The following is a 17,557-nucleotide window of genomic DNA, read 5'->3' on the forward strand; positions in this document are numbered from 1 at the left end:
CCAGAATAGGACAAAAAAACTCAATTTGACAGCAGCTCTTTGATGACATTTTCACATGTAACTGAATGGCTTCCTTCCTTAATAATTTTTTTTTTTTAAGCCACCAAGTACCGTCACAGACTTATTATCCATTTGGCTTTCTTTTTTTTTTTTAATTTTTTTAATGTTTATTATTTATTTTTGAGACAGAGAGAGACAGAGCATGAACGGGGGAGGGTCAGAGAGAGAGGGAGACACAGAATCCAAAGCAGGCTCCAGGCTCCGAGCTGTCAGCACAGAGCCCGACGTGGGGCTTGAACTCACAGACTGTGAGATCATGATCTGAGCCGAAGTCGGACGCTCAACCGACTGAGCCACCCAGGTGCCCCAATAATTTTATACCCATCAGAACATAGTATGCTCTCTAGGCTTCTCTACCAGTCACTGAAATATTGATCTAAAGAAGTCTCAGAACTATTATTTTATAAGCCTGTAGAACAATATTTTCCAGACTGTATTCTGAAGACCACCTTCAGAATTATTCGCTGGCTTGGAATTATTCGCTGGCTTGTTAAAATGCACATCCCAAGGTACCACCCAAAGCTACTGAATCATAATTTTGGGGTGGGGTGAGGGACCTTACATTTTTAACAAGATCCCCAGGTGATTCTCATGTAGCTCAAGAACTTCTAGGAAATGATAGCAGCCTCATGGCAGATGACAGTAATAGGTCATAGAATACACAGAATTGTTAAACTGCAAAACCAATAATGAATAGAAAGTTGTTATGATCTTTTTATGAAATTAAAGAATAGGATAGCAGTATAAGATAATACACATATCCTTGGCTTAAATCAATAGAGTTACAGAAAAAAAATGCTCAGAATCAATGTCTGTGGAATTTGGCTTATTTATTGTATCATCAGTGAAACAAAAATTCTAAAGCCACTTGATAAAAAGGTAATCTGTTCAGTAGTTGTGCGCAGTAACCACGATCACCTTTGTGCCTTTTATGGGAAGCTATCAGTGAGGACTGGCCCAGACTTGCCTAGTAATGACTGCTAGAGACAAATGGGAAAAGATCAGAGATGGTGGAAATGAATGAAGATAATTGCTTAATTTCAGGATTGAGCTTTGAATAAGAAAGGGTTCCACACATGTTTCTTATGTTGGTCCCACACTGCTATTCTATTAATATGATCTCATGGATAGGTCTTCCTGGCAAATCTGGCCATAGGATTTTAGACAGTTGTAAATGTTGAGTACTTTCCCACACTGTGTACTGTAGAGCTGCTTTCCTTGCACAGGGAAAAAGAGATATGACATACTTGTCATCTGGTTTGGGTTGTGCAAGTTGAGCACATCCTAGCCATTGTCCTAGCTCCCTGTACATTCTTGGTATATTAGAACATCCTAAGGTGTTGTCTACAATGCTTTTGTAGAGTGATTTAACACAAGTTCCATCTGTTATGGTTCAAACCATTTGACAAAAAAAGAAGTTTTACAATGTTGGCATTGGAAGCTTTATCTATAACATGTATACCATCACGCTCATGCTCATGACCAGACATATAACACACACACAACACATCACTTTCTGTTAATTAGAATGATTGCCCATATTGCTTTTGAGAAGACCTTATTTAAGAAGATACTGTTTATTCAATGAAAACATCTAACACGAAAATTACACTGGAAATGTTATCATATGAATACCTTTGTCTCTGAAAATGAATCACTGTGAATTCATTAATTTGTTTTCTGTCACCATTTGCCTGAGAAAAATTTTACCAAACATTTTCTGAGAAGATACAAACTTTGGATGTTCACTTATTTGGTAAATATTTATTGAGCATTGTGTGCTAGGGACTGAAATGGATGGGTACTATGCACTACCATTGCATGTGAGGCTATGAGAGGCATGTTATAGAGTTTGGTCTTTAAGCTAAGAGCTGTGGGCTGTTGTAAGGTTTCATGCAGTGGGGGAGGCACTGTCAGATTTGTGTTTTTTTTTTTTTTTTAATTTTTTTTTTCAACGTTTATTTATTTTTGGGACAGAGAGAGACAGAGCATGAACGGGGGAGGGGCAGAGAGAGAGGGAGACACAGAATCGGAAACAGGCTCCAGGCTCTGAGCCATCAGCCCAGAGCCCGACGCGGGGCTCGAACTCACGGACCGCGAGATCGTGACCTGGCTGAAGTCGGACGCTTAACCGACTGCGCCACCCAGGCGCCCCCAGATTTGTGTTTTGAAGAGGTCATTCTGGCTGCAGTGTGGGAGGCTGATTGGCAGGGTCCAGAGTAGCTTAGTTAGGAGGCTATTTCCATTATTTTAAGTAAGAGGTTATGGTATCTTACTCTATGTGATGGAGAGAGGTAGACAGGGTTGAGAGCCATTGAGAAGGTCAAACCCATGATGCTGGGTGAGGGACTGGGTGGAGGTAGGAAGAGGGCAGTGGGTCTCTGACTGGTGTGGCAGAATGACTGATGTTGTGTTTACTCATATAGAAAATGCCAAAAGAAAACCTAGACTTTTTTCAGGGGCAAGGGAGGGATAATCATGAGTTTAATTCTTTTTCTTTTTTTTAAATATGAAATTTATTGTCAAATTGGTTTCCATACAACACCCAGTGCTCATCCCAACAGGTGCCCTCCTCAATACCCATCACCCACCCTCCCCTCCCTCCCATCCCCCATCCACCCTCAGTTTGTTCTCAGTTTTTAAGAGTCTGTTATGTTTTGGCTCCCTCCCTCTCTAACCTTTTTTTTTTTTTTTCCTTTCCCTCCCCCATGGTCGTCAGTTAAGTTTCTCAGAAAAACAAATAATCCAGTGAAGAAATGGGCAGAAAACATGAATAGACACTTCTCATGAATTTAATTCAAATGAAATGAGCCTGAGGTGCCTTTGAAGCAGCCAAGTAGGCGGTGGGAAATGTAAATCCAGAGTTGGGAGGAGAGGCCTGCACTGCAGATACTCCTTTGGGAGTTGTCTCATAGAAGTGGCTGCTGAAGCTGCAGGCCCTGTGAAGACTGGCTGGGGAGAGAGTGTACAGCAAGGAGGAGAGGGCTCTCAGCAGTGAATAGCTGGATGGAGGAAGGTGGGCCCAGAAAGGGGGCTGGGAAGGGGTATCTGGAGAGTAGGAGGGAGACCAGAGTGCTGCATCACACGGTTACAGGGAGAGGATGTTGGAAGAAGGAGCAACTGGTCAGCAGAATTGAGTGCTGCGAAAAGGCAGTAACGCAAGGACAGTGGCATACACAGTGCATGAGAGACTTGCCTAACTCCAATGTCCACAGAGACAATGGGTTTAGAAGCCAGAGTAGAGTCAGGTCAGATGGAGTAGGATGCAAAGAGAGGCAGAATGAACATTGACACCTCCCTTTGTTTAAAGAGGAGGAGAGGCAAACCATAAGAGACTCTTAAATACAGAGAACAAAGGGAGTTTGACAGAGGGGAGGTAGATGGGGGGGGATGGGCTAAATGGGTGATGGGCATCAAGGAGGGAACTTGTTGAGACAAGAACTGGGTGCTATATGTAAGTGATGAAATCACTAGTTTCTACTCCTGAAACCAAGACTACACTGTATTGCTTAATTAATAATTAATTTGAATTTAAATTATAAATAAATAGCCCAAAAAATGAAGTATTGTCTGTAAATTTCTTAAGATGGAGCTGGTTCGTAATAAATATTCAATAAATGGTGGCTGCTATTCTTATTATTTTTAAAAAAATTTTTTTCAATGTTTATTTTTATTTATTTATTTATTTTAATGTTTATTTATTCTGAGACTAAAAGGGCAGACCTACCCTGCCGACTCCATCTTGTTCTGTGTCCTCCACGTTGACCATGCCCCCTCCCCTTGAGTAACCTCCTGCTCACCCGTTCAAACTTCCCAATCAAAACACCCCCGGTGACCTGCGTAACAGGACTCCGACCCTTCCCCAGCCAATCAGCTGAGGCCACAGCCATTACCTCACCAACTGCCCCTAGACCCCAATAAAACCTTTGTGCTTTTGGAACTCGCTCTCTCTCCCCGGTATCTCACCGCTGCGTCGGTGCAGGTAGGGGATTGAGCTCGAGCTAGCTCGAATAAAGGCTCTTTGCTTTTGCATCGGACTCGGCTCCCTGGTGGTCTTTGGGGATCACGGATTCTGGGCATAACAAGACAGAGACAGAGCACGAGTGGAGGAGGGGCAGAGAGAGAGGGAGACACAGAATCAGAAGACTGAGCTGTCAGCACAGAGCCCGATGCGGGGCTTGAACTCACAAACCCTGAGATCATGAGCTGAGCCGAAGTCGGCCGCTCAACCGACTGAGCCACCCAGGTGCCCCATGCTATTCTTATTATTACTAAAAACAAATAAAGAGAGGATGAGAGGTAGAGCAGTAGGTGGAGGAAAAGGAAAGGATAAGCCACTTGAGTGTGTTTAAAAGCCAATGGGAGGAATCAATTGGGAGGAAGAAACTGAATAGGGAAGAGGGTAATCTATAGGAGAAGGTGGGAAGGATGAGATCCCACCTATGCAAAATATTACCATCCTCTTGAGATATTGGATGACTTTATTCTCTGTGGCTGCTAAAGGCACCTATATGTCATTTACATAGATGAGTTTGTGGCTGAAAAACACATTTCTTTCCTTTCCTAACGTTAGTTATATAGGTGAACAAAACGTTAGGGTTACTCTGCAAGGTGATGGCCACAGCTCTCCTGAAATATTTTAAGCGCTTTATTTTAGAACTACATAAAAGTTCTTTAAATCAATGTTATCTTAAGGTGGTGTAGTGATAAGAGACTGGTTTACTCATTTTAGTCTGCCTTTTGAAAGCATGCTTCTGCTCCATAGACTGGCTTGACTCAGCTTATTCTCCAAGTGAAAAGGACACATTCCCATGTGTGATGATTTGTTTGTGGAGAACCATGGGCTGACTAATGCTTGGCTACAAGTATAAGGCCATCAGACACTTTTACCCTATGTCAGGATAAGATTGTTAACCCAATATGATAAGGCAGAAGGATCAGGAAAGTGACAAGAGATAAAGAATAGAAATTAGTCCCTGAAGGTGCTAGGTTACTGCACTTAGTTTATTTCCCATCGAGGCTGACATGTTCTTAGCACGTTTACTATGGACTCTGTGTATATGTGTGTATTGAAACCTCTTAGTAAATATTGAAATTGGGTATCCATAGGATGTTAAAATCCTGTGCACAGCAACATTTTCTTCTTATAAAGATTTATTTTGCAAAAGTTGCTACTTTAAGGTTTCAGTTCAGTGTCTATTTAATTTTAAGAAGGTATTGGATTTTAAAGTTGCATTTCAAAACAAATCTTCCATACTCACCCTATCATTTACATAATCCACGAATTACTTGGTATCCATACATCAAATACTTGTTAAACACTACTATGTACTGGGTACTGAGTACTGTGTAGGGCATACAAAGACGAATAACCCATACTTCCTCTTCTCCTGTTCACTGTCCAGTCAGGGAAGATTAGTAGCAACATGCTGTGTGTGCTGAAGTGTGGGAGAATAGAAACAAGAGAGGAGAGGAATTTATTATCTGGGGGTAGTGGTGTTTCCATGTATGCGTGTGTGTGTGTGTGTGTGTGTATGTGTGTGTGTGTGTGTGTGTGTGTGTGTGTGTGAGAGAGAGAGAGAGAGAGAGAGAGAGCGCAAGTGAGCTGTGAGTGTGTGGGAAGGTTTAAAAGAGAGAGGCATGCCCGTGTCAGAAAGGCATAGAACAGGAAAATGCGAAGAGAGGGAAAAGAAAAAAGATTTCAGGATAATAATTAATCTGAGTCACTATGTATGTATTTATTTCGTCATTAAATAATTGAAAATATCTTCGAACAACAAGCTGGCATTCAATTTTATGCAGTGAATGCATATTCAGTAGTCTCTAACAGTAGGTAAATGTGAAAATGTGAGGTTATCCTACATAAGCACTGTCCTACTTTTGGGACTCTACCCATGTGTAGGACATAAGACAATATTCTAACATACATAGTAGGAGGGAAGGCATCACAGGGCAAACCTAGCCACTACATAAATCCAAAATGGAGTTTTCTTTTTTGTTACCTTCAAATTACTGTGAAAGCTGATAATGATATTCAATGTTTCCATACTAATGGACTCACAGAGGTATTTATGGCCCATAGATTGGGTCCTCAGAGGCCATTGAGCCCATTTTCACATTGGTATTTGGAGTGGAAAGTTATCTAGCCCACACTGAAGGTGTCCGGCAAAGGAGAGACACAATGGCTATTACCAGTTTGCGGTGTGTGAAGAAAATCTCCTGGGAGAGCTCTTTCTTTTCTTCATATCATTTTGCAACCATCTCCATTTGCCCGTATAATGGAGCCTGCTTCTATAGCACAAATATTTGAAATCACGTTCTAAAGAGGAATCGTGATAGAAGGCTGAAAAAAATGCTTTCATTTTCTTTTATAACCTAAGGAGACCTCTTACAGACGATCACATTCAACATCTAAATATCTAGTGACTAAGAGAGTAATCACACTGGGGAGTGCTCAGATTTATAGAGGAGGACATGAATGCCAAAACCGAGATGTCTCTAAGTTATTTTTTCTAGGGTGTAAGAACATAGGCATCCCACGTGTCTTGAGAAATAAGAGTGAAAGTCACGACCTAGTCCTTCCTCCTCCTTTTAACAAATGTGACTAAAGCCAGATGTGTTCCAGGATGATGCTGACTAACTGTCACTGCTAACATGCACTAGCAGTTCCAAGACATGAGGGCAACTGATAAAGGGGATTTGCTTGGTTTTCCAGAAGTAAGTTCTGTTCTGTTCTATCCACTTGCTCAATCTCTATTCTCTCATTCATGTGGAGTAATAGGATTGGCAATAAACACCACCAGGCAAATCTCAGAGGACTCCTGAGTTATTACAGTGATTTTCTAATTGTCTACTCTGTACTTTTATAAAATGATTATCAGAAACTGAGTCAGCAATTGGAAGGATTGGAAATAGCCTCTACGTACGTATTTCCTGCATGTGATGATTTCCCACACATTATCATAACAAAGCCCCTGTTCTTCTTTAAGTAGAATAAGTCATCAGAGAGGTAGATATTATAACACTGTAGAATTTCCAGTACTTGGAATGGGAATATACTTGGAATATAATTGGAATTTCCAATACTCAATGTCCTCAATTTGGATTTGCCTAAGAGGTTGAAATCTCAGGTTCAGGAATTAGGCTGCACTGAATCTTGGTTCTACCACTTGGTGGCTATGTGACCTTGGGAAAATTACTTGACCTCTTTGTGTTTCAGCCTCCTCATCTGTAAAATGGAGTCGATAATAATAAGAAAAATACTTAGCTCATTGTTGGTATGATAAATGACAGCAATTATAATAATTTCATTTTTAGATTTTAGACTGCTGTAGCATTCAGTTTTTTCTAAGTTTATCTGCATCTAATGGATTCAAAGTATATTTTACTGACTATCAGATATTAAATGCCTGTGAATGTCTGTATGTTGCTAGGAGTGCTGGTGGGTGATAAGACTTTAATCTGAAAAAGGGAATGTACTTAGGTGACCATGTAAGCCAGATGATTTGCTGTCAATTTCTGAATGGGTCCCCTAGTTTGGTCTACACACTGTTAAGGAGGATTTATATTGTAGGACGTCTTTCCTGATGTCTAATTGAAATTTTATAAATGCCTCATGTTTTATTTCTCATTTATGGAGATGCTAAACAGCACTTTTTGTTTTATATTGGAACAATGAATACTTGACAGCAATTATTTTACCATTTGTCAGTACTTAAAAAATAATACAGTTTTTTTTTTCAACGTTTATTTATTTTTGGGACAGAGAGAGACAGAGCATTAACGGGGGAGGGGCAGAGGGAGAGGGAGACACAGAGTCGGAAACAGGCTCCAGGCTCTGAGCCATCAGCCCAGAGCCCGACGCCGGGCTCGAACTCACGGACCGCGAGATCGTGACCTGGCTGAAGTCGGACGCTTAACCGACTGCGCCACCCAGGCGCCCCAATAATACAGTTTTTTTAAAAATTTCTTTTGTCTTAGGCTCCCCTATCCTACTTCTTTAAACCCATCCTCTCGGAGGTTGAACCCCGTGAGGGGAATCTGGACTCTGAGGGCACTGATTAAATCCAGAGCAGTAACAAGACTCCGGTACAGTCTGTCAGGGGCTAAGCTGGGGGCTATTTGTTTTTTATATATTGACTTATCTCAGGGAGGAAAGAAGCCCCATCTTCCCCCATCTTCCTTTACCAGATTTACAACGCACTGGGTATGGTATAGTGATGTATTTGATTTGATTAATACATAATCACAATCTTGAAACATCTTACTTTAATATTTGAGGCATATTTGATTTTGTCATTTCCAAATATTATTCATTCATTCACTCACTCGGCAAGTATTCATTCCCTGCTATAAACATACAAGGAAGTATGCTAGACTTTTCCATATATGCCTTCTGGCCCTAACTGGATTATGAACCCCTTCAGAGCAGAGATATTGCACCCTACTCATATTTTATCCCAAGCCTTGGCCTGCAGAAGACATTCAACCAATACAACAAACATACGTTACGTAAATGAAAAGTAGGATTCGGGTACTACGTTTGCTGTGCATAACCAAATAATAAAATATTTATTCCTATGTCTCGATCATCTTTAAAATTTAAGAACATGAATGTAAATATTGTCTCCATGAATAATATGTGTCGGCAGCATTATGTTAGACCTTTCATTTCTATGAAATGTATAATCTAGATGCTTATATAAAAATAAGATGAGATCAACAACCTACATACATTTTTCAGGGAATCAAGAGTTTTTGGTGAAAATAATAGTTGAACATAGGATTTCTCTCAGACTCGCATCCCCTTTCATGTAGCAAAAGGAAATGAACAAAGAAAGCTAAGCACACTGAAGTTTTTAGGGCCAAGCATTTTGATTCAATATGTTCCGCTATAAAATATTTGGCCTTGTTTGAATTTTTATTGCTATATGTTCTCAGTCTATATTTAACTGTGAGAAACACAAGTAAGAAAGAGTAAATGTGCAAACTGTTCTTTTCACGTGTATGGCAGAGAATTTGAGAAAACATATATTAAAGGAACACTTTGTGTTTTTAACTTTCAGCCCCTCTTCTGAGGCCTCCGCTGGCCAGATATGATTAAATGCTTATTGAGCTAAGGACTCAGCTTACTTGGAATGAGAATTCTTAAGGGTCTCTCAGAGCCATCTAGGATAAGCACCCTACTTCGCCATGCTCTCAAATAAAGTTTCTTTTATGCTGTTTTCCACAGGTGGAATAAGGTCTAATGAGAAAGTTTTATAACGGAGACATTCAATTCCCCAATTCCTTATTTGCTCAAATTAACTTTTTAAAAATTGGGGTGTTCACTCTAGCATCAGCTCAGTGCAGACTCCGTAATCAGCCAACAATCTGTGCCTCACAAAGCCTGCCATCCTGCACTGCCAGCCTCTTCCATCCACAACTTTTCCGTGGGCGAATACAATTTAGCTGGTGCCTCTCCATGAGCCCCTCACAGCTCCATCTGGCCAAATAAACAGGCTTTCTTCCATTCAGTCTTAACTTCTTGGCAGTTAGCAAGAAAACAGACTTGCCACAATGGGTAATCTTTAAGATGCTCAACATCCTAAAAAGAAAGCAACGGGTACAGGTGGTGTAATCTGTGGCTCTCTAGAGAGTGGCTCATCTACAAAGTGGCTTTGGGCTCAGCAGTGTTTCATCGTTGTTCTCTTGGTTGAAACTGCAGTTCTCGAGCTCTGTCAGTGGTGAGAACTCTTTGTCCTCAGAAGACAAATGAGTGATGAAATACTCCATTTGCAAGGACAGTATAATTTGTGAAAACAGATTTATTATCAACCTAACTCCACTGGTCAGATTGGAGCAAGTGTAACCAGGAAGGCAGAATGGCGGAGTGGTTAAGAGCATGGGGCCTGCAGTCAGACTGAGTTCAAAGCCTGCTGCTATTAATTTATTACCTGTCTGACCTCAGTTAATCAAATTGCTCTGTACCTCAGTTTCCCCATAAGTAAAATGGAGATAATATCAGTACCAACCTGATAAGATCATTGTAAATGTTAATGAGCTATAGCTGACATGTTTAGCACAGGGCTTGGCTTATATTCACTACTTGTTATTTTTAGGCAAAGTCAGTAGACCAAATTCTTTGGGCAGCAGACAGGGAGGGAAAGGGTGAATAACAGCTAGGAAGGCATTCCTCAATTAATTCCTCACTCTTGAAGTGTTTCACAGCAGAATCACAAGCAAAAGTGTAAGGGGTAGGGCGCCTGGGGGGTTCAATCAGTTAAGGGTACGACTTTGGCTCAGGTCATGATCTCAGGGTGTGTGGGTTCAAGCCCCACGTCGGGCTCTGTGCTGACAGCTCAGAGTCTGGAGCCTGCTTCAGATTCTGTGTCTCCTTCTCTCTGCCCCTTCCCTGCTGGTGCTCTGTCTCTTTCTCTCTTGAAAATAAATAAACATTAAAAAAATGTTTTTTGAAAGTGTAAGGGGTGAACATGAGATGACAGGGTTGTGCATGCATTCACTCCTTTAGCAGCATCTCCTTTCTTTGAGGTTTTTGACAGAACACCTCTTTTTCTCTAACCCTCAGGGTCATCTGGACTGAAATGAATGCTTTCAGGACAAAATAGCCAGTACTACTTTCTTGATGACTACACATAAGGTGTTGTTTCTCTTGCTCGTTTCTGGTTTATGTTTCTCTCCCTTTCAACATCTTCCCTTTCTCTCACTCCCACTCTGGGGAAATACCTCTCTCACCATGAGGCAGAGGCCACCAGGCATACCTCTGTGCATTATTACAACTTAGGACATTCATGCAAGAAGAAGGCCAGTTAGAATGGCAGGGCTCATAGGTCCCTGTAAACCCCAGGGGCACAAGTGATTCTGAGCAGCAAGAGGAAGGGAGGGGTCTCTCACCGGTCGCTTTCTCGGGGTTGTTGCACATGAAGCATTGCCATGCTCCTGCTGCTTCGCTGAAGCCAAATACATCAAAGAATCTCACTTCTTCCAGATGGAGCTGTACCTGGTCCAGATCCTGTTCCAGGAACACAAAGCACAAAGCACATAAGCTGATCTGCCTGCTACGTAGCATTCAGAGACTGGAAAAAAAGGGATATGGGAGCAGGATGGCCAGTACTCAGACTCAGTGCTAAGGACAAGGAGGGAGCATTGAGAAAACCTCTCTGAGCCCATCTTGCAAAAGAGCAACTATCTCAAACCCTTCCAAGGGACTTCTCTTAAGTGCAGAGGACAGTGATCGTGGGCCCCAGAGCTAGGCCCCAGGGCTCGGGGGTGGGGCCTGAAGCGGTCCAACATTTTCTTACATCTAATGGCAACTCCAGAATTTCTAAGAAGAAGGGGTACGCAAGGGACAACGTGGTTGATAGGAAAGTTGTAGGGGAGTTTGTCTGTTATTTACACTTTGCACAAAATTGAGGATCCATTATCCATATCAAAACATTATTTTTGTTAGGTTGGCTTCGTAGGTGGCTGGTGGGAACTATGGGAGAGGGCTTAATCCCTCAGCCCTTTGCTCCGGCACTGTTTCAGTTTTATATTTTATCTTAACGGTATATGCAAATCCTGAATTATATTCCATGGTGCAGCTGTATTGGTTTTAATAGAAAATAATGTCTTAAATTACTTATCAGTAAATTAATTAATTTTCCCCCTCCCAATAGCTGAGTTGAATGGACACACCAAGAAGACTGGCGCTGTTTTATGTGCCCTGTGGCACCGTGCCAACGTGTTCCTGTTTAAGAGGCAGAGGAGAAAGGTTCTATTACACTGTAAATGGATGGAATACTATTAGCCTAACCAAATTAAATAGCTCTACTGTCCTCCTGAGGCTTTCCTATTATGTAAATGCCTTGTGTCCTCTGCTACAGGGTGGTCAGACCTGCTCTCTTAAAAGCTTGCTTTCCTCAGAGGGATTTAATGTCTTTGCTAGCCTTCCACGTGCCTAGCTGACTTATGTGTTTGTCCTCTGCAGACTTGTGATTTTATTCCCCTTCCTCTGGTCCACACATTCTTATCTTCTACCCATAGTAACAGCTCTTAGTAAGCCCAAGAGCCAAAGGATGGAGGCACTGTTTGTGCTGCTTACGATGGCTCAAAAATAAAGAATGGGCAAGTGGCTCCTCAGTTTCTACCCCAAAGCTCCTGTTTCCCAGGCCTATGTTTCTTAACAGAGGTGAGAAATATGCCAAACCCTAAGAACCCTGCGAGAATAAAGATCTACTTTGTTCACAGTTGTATCCCCAGAATCTAGTCCAACATCAGGAATGGATTAACATTGGTTTGCAAGCCCAGTGCAAAGTTTTCCAGTGAACCATATGAAAGTATTATGAACATTTAAAGGGAATTCTTTTAAGAGAACATTTACACTCACTGGAACATAAACACAATGAAGGCAGGGATTTTCTCTGTTATATTGGCTGCTATGATCTCAGTGCTAAAAATGCCTATCCCATAAGCAAGCATGAAATAAATATTTGTGGAATTATGAAAGGCATAAACTGGGACTAGAAAGAAATACTTTTCAGCATTCTTTATTAAGACTATTATGGCTTGTGTTCTGGCATTGGACATCTTGGAGCCTCAACATGCTGAATATAGTATTTTGAGTTGCTAACATTTAATGCCATTTTTTTTTAAAGCATGTTCCCAAGATAAAGACTGAAGAAGCACCTGGGAGTTTTGCAGGTTTCAAAGGATGAAATCTATATTTAAATTTATGGGGGAAAAGCAGATGTTCATAAATCTCAGTTTCAGAACTCTGAAGTCTCTGAAGTCTATTGGCCATTGGCATGCAGATCACTTCTCTATTTCACACACAACCAAGGATCAATTTTTCATTCACCACAAACACTGCTAACAAACAAAGTACTTAAAATAATACTTAAGGGTTCCTTTATTTTTCCTGTTCTGAGACCAGAAATGTCCCAGGTTGTTGCCTACAATCCACATTTGTCTTGGCAATAAGTTACTTAAAAAGTTTAGGACAGATGGCAAGCTACATCCCAGCGTTCAAGTTCTGAAGTCAAAAGCAGACTAATTCTTTAGAGGATTTAGGTGTTATACAAAGGGAACTGACTGAAGAAGATAGAGGGTAATTCTCTGAACTGTTGAAATCAGCAATAACAGCCAACCTGGAAGAGAGAGATGCAACACATGTAGCTCCAAATATTGTTGGAAAATCAAAGCAAAATAAATCACAAAACAAGCAAACACAAACCATCAAATAGCGATACCTACAGTTTTGGAATTTTGGTTTCTTGACTGTGCTTGAGGTCATTATTTCTCTCTCCTACTTATCTTCTTTACCCTCCTGGGTCTTATAATTTCTGAGGCTTTGCCCGAGAATTACTATATGGCTTTTTTTTAATACCAAGAGAATTAAAATTGACTTATTTAGAGAATTATAAGCTTACTTTAAAACAACTAGACCCCAGAAGAATAATAAAAATCATTCATATCTAAGTATAGTTCCTCCCTGAAGCACTTTAGTTCAATGGCATTGTGGTAGACAGACCCTAGGGTGACCCGCCCCCCACCATAATTCCTATCTTCTGGTGCTCATTCCTTCATGTAAACTCTTCTTAGGTGTGGGAGAGACCTGTGACTTGCTTCTGAGAAAATGACAAAGATGATATCAATCCCATGATTATGTTATTATGTACACAAACACATACACACCACACACACACTACACACACACACACACACACACACACACACACACACAGACCTATCTTGTTAGCAGATGCATAAGGGAGACTCTCCTGTTGGCCTGAAGAAGCAAGCTGCCATGCTATGAAGTGCCTATGGACAGAGCCACAAGGCAGGTAACTGTGGGTGGCCTCTTGGACCTCAAGGCAGCCTTCAGCCAATAGCCAGTAAGAGTTCCAGGTCTTTAGTCCTACAATCCCAAATAATGATATCTGCCAACAGCCTAACCACGTTTGGAAGCAGACCCTTCCCAGTCAAACTTCTAAATGAGATCATAGCCCAGCCAATATCTTGACTGCAGCCTTGTGAGACCCTGAGCAGAAGACCCAGCTAAGTCACAAGCAGACTCCTGACCCAAGGAAACTGTGGGATAACAAATATATGTTTTTTTAAGTTTCTAGGTTTGGGTAATTTGTAATGTAGCACAAAGACTCAATACCGACATTGTGCCATGAAGAAGGGAAGGTGACAGACACCCTGTTGGCCAATTCTCAATGAAAATGATGATTGTACTTAGAGAGGTCACATTCTTCTGAGAACGCTCCAAATCAGGCCTCAATAAAACCAGAAGAATATAAAGAAAAAGATACATAATCATAGTAAGAATACAACAAGAAAGGTTTTCTTGATAAATACCATCGAATTCAAAAGGGATAGAGGCCCCTGGAGGAAAAATGATGTTTTTAAATAGCCAATTAAATGAACGTTTCTCTATTTTTTTAAAAATCATTAACGGGAGTAGGAATTTGGAGAACTATATAAAAAGTCTCTTGCAAAGCCTCTTAGGGGAAAAATAGCCAAATAGCCTGGAAAGATGAGAGGATATTTACAACGTTATGTTGATGATAATGACAGCATGAGTCAATGCTATGGATTCTGTAAAAGTGCAAAGTGGCCTCTGGGTCTTATACAGTGGTCGATGTAGTGTGAGAGGGTATGGGGAAACAATTTTCCAGAAATCAGTGAAAGCATACATCTGGAAGAACTTTGGGTTCTGGTACATTTAAATTCTGTTTAAAGCTATTTTTTTGCACAGATACAAAACATAGGATTGTCTCATGTGTTCTGTGTGCCTATGGTTAATGGGATCAACTCTAGGCACATACTTCAAGTATGCTTTAAGATATGTAAACAAGAGGTTTTTTCCTTTTTTAACGATCTCCAATATTTTCACAAAATAGAAGGGCTTTATGTCTTTACAGCTATTTCTAGTGTATGAATTCTAACTATATGGAGTCCAGGGTGTGCAAAAATTTATTGAGGGAAAAAATTAATGAGTCATCCTTATATCACTTATCTTTATGTTATTCATATTGTCCCACATTGTGCAAGCATACATAGCGTCTTGTAAGAAACATACTGTGCACTGAATGAATAAACTAGCAAAAGAAACTCTAAAGAATATTTATGCTATAATTTAATTTTTAAATCAACTTCTGAAAAATATTACTATTCAATTTATAGCAATTAGTATTTATAGCACCTGGTGTCAGGAACCAAGGATAAATAGACGAAGGAGACATTGTCCTATATTCCAAGGATGTGATACAATAATGCATTGGGTGCATAGTATTCTTCACAGAGGAAAACTGAAATACATCTTTATTTGTGATTGGTTATGATTTTATCTTCTTCTGGTGTGACTCTTTCAGCTCTCAACTGGATTAAAGCCCCCTTGGCAAGGAGACTAATTTCTTTCTTTTTTTTTTCTTTTTTTTTTCTTTTATTGTTGAGAAAGAGAGAGAGTGAGCAGGGGAGGGCCAGAGAGAGAGGTAACACAGAATCCGAAGCAGGCTCCAGGCTCTGAGCTGTCAGCATAGAGCCCGATGCGGGGCTCAAGCTCACAAACTGTGAGATCATGACCTGAGCCAAAGTCGGACGCTTAACCGACTGAGCCACCCAGGCACCCCAAGAAGATTAATTTCCATATTATTTTACAGCTTCTGAAAATACTGAATATATCACTTTGCTCATAATAGATGTTCAATGAATCTTTGTAAATGTTTACTAATTGAGACACACAGATTTTATCTCCCATTTATATCAACAGTAGCATTTAGGTTTTAAACTTTCATGTCTATTCAATTATGCCCACTCAGCCCTTTCAGTTATATTTTTAAAAAATATACCTGCATCTCTATGTGTGTTACAGGAATTCATTTTATTTAATTTTATAAAACAAGTTTTTAGAATAAAATGTTAGTAATTGAAGAATATTTGTCTAAATCCATCAATATAGCATGTTGACTGCTCGTTCTCAGCTTTTCCAAATCACTGGTTCTTAGGAGGTGTCGGTATCTGGAATCCCAGGGAAACTTGTTACAAACATCAAACACAGGTTCCATTCCTAGAAACCTAATGTGACTAGCCTGTGTTTGTGCCTGGGAATCTGCATTTCTAAACAAGCTCCTAGGTTATTCTGATGTGCAATGACTGGTGATTAACCCTACATCCTTGGGAACAGATGAGGATGACTGATTTGTTTCCATTAATCGGTATTTGAGGAATTTTTGAATCCTCTTGTGCATATGTTTATACTTTTCCACAGTAGTTTGGCTTCAAATGACAACATATACAATCTGGTTGCAAGAGCAAAAATTCCATTCTTGAAGATCAGAGACATTATTATTCCAAATTGTACAACTTGGAAAGAAGAGAAGAGGCGTGAAAATTGAAGCTGTTTAGGCTTATCTGAAAGTTGGCAGAAGGCTGGGATGTGTGAGGAAGGAGTGGGCAACAGGTGGGAGACAGGCTCTGAGCAGAGGCAGCAAGGGTGCTGAGCCAGAAGCACTCATAACATAATTCTGTATTCAATGTAGATGTCACACACGCACTCTGTTCCATTGTCTCTCCTTTCTCTATCCCAGACTAATAAGGGAACTCTAGGTACATATGAGTATGTAAGGTTAATGTGGCCAGCTCCTTACTATTACTATAGATCACAGAATAGACTTGACTTTTTCCCTATCCTTTGAGTACCAGTGTGTTGGGACACTGCTTGTTGGCAAGTTGTGGCAATTCCAACCATGGGTCTGGCTCCAAGTGGCTGGAAGAAAGCATGTTTGATTCATTTCTGAGAGAAGTTTTGAAGAACTCTTTCATGTAAGAACCAACAAATATGATAGATTATTTGATTTGACTCAAAAAGTAAAGTTTTCACATTCGCCTAGGGATCATGAGAAAATAATGTGAATATAAAATGTTGGCAGTAAACATTATAAGAGTTTAAATAAAGCAGTTTATGCAAAAGCTAATGCAAGCATATGGATTGAGTGGAAACTGAAGGTGGAAAATTGGGTGAAGCTTCATAAATGTTTGATAAACCCACAATTACTTTCTTTATGAACCTAATTTCTTTTAAAATTTCGTCCATTAAAGGCAGCAAAGTATTTTTTAATCAGAGTGGAAGCCAGGGCAAAAGATTACCAGTGTTCAAAATATCAAGAAATTTTGACATTTTTACAGTGGTGATGGCAGTAAAATGTAATCATTGGAACCATTGGCATGACAGCCAGCATCAATGGTTGCCACCTGCATTTAATAACTGTATATTGAGCATCTAGCACTGCTGTGTCCAGTAGTCCCCCCTTATCTGTGGTTTCACTCTCCAAAGTTTCAGTTACCCACTGCCAACCCCAGCCTGGAAGCAGATAATCCTTCTTCTGATATATCATCAGTAGGTCAGTTGTAGCCTAAAGCTACTACACCATACTCCCTGCATCATTCACCACAGTTCATCTCCTCACTAGGCACTTTATCATCTCCTGTCACTACAAGAAGAATAGTGAGT

At 40.4% G+C, this 17,557-nt stretch overlaps 1 protein-coding gene across 2 annotated transcripts in view; it reads right to left on the reverse strand.

The window, feature by feature from the left end:
• The window catches only part of VEPH1 (ventricular zone expressed PH domain containing 1), a 235,637-nt gene that overhangs the window by 11,779 nt on the left and 206,301 nt on the right, over positions 1-17,557 (reverse strand). For both annotated transcript variants that reach the window (XM_047100256.1, XM_047100255.1), the window contains one exon: positions 10,954-11,071. In XM_047100256.1, coding sequence (XP_046956212.1) covers positions 10,954-11,071 — 118 coding nt within the window. The remainder of the gene's footprint in view (positions 1-10,953; positions 11,072-17,557) is intronic.

Source organism: Lynx rufus, unplaced genomic scaffold (assembly GCF_022079265.1).
Source record: "Lynx rufus isolate CCGP_SWC_20201006 ecotype Redwood Valley unplaced genomic scaffold, mLynRuf1.p SCAF_5, whole genome shotgun sequence".
Classification (NCBI taxonomy): Eukaryota; Metazoa; Chordata; class Mammalia; order Carnivora; family Felidae; genus Lynx; species Lynx rufus.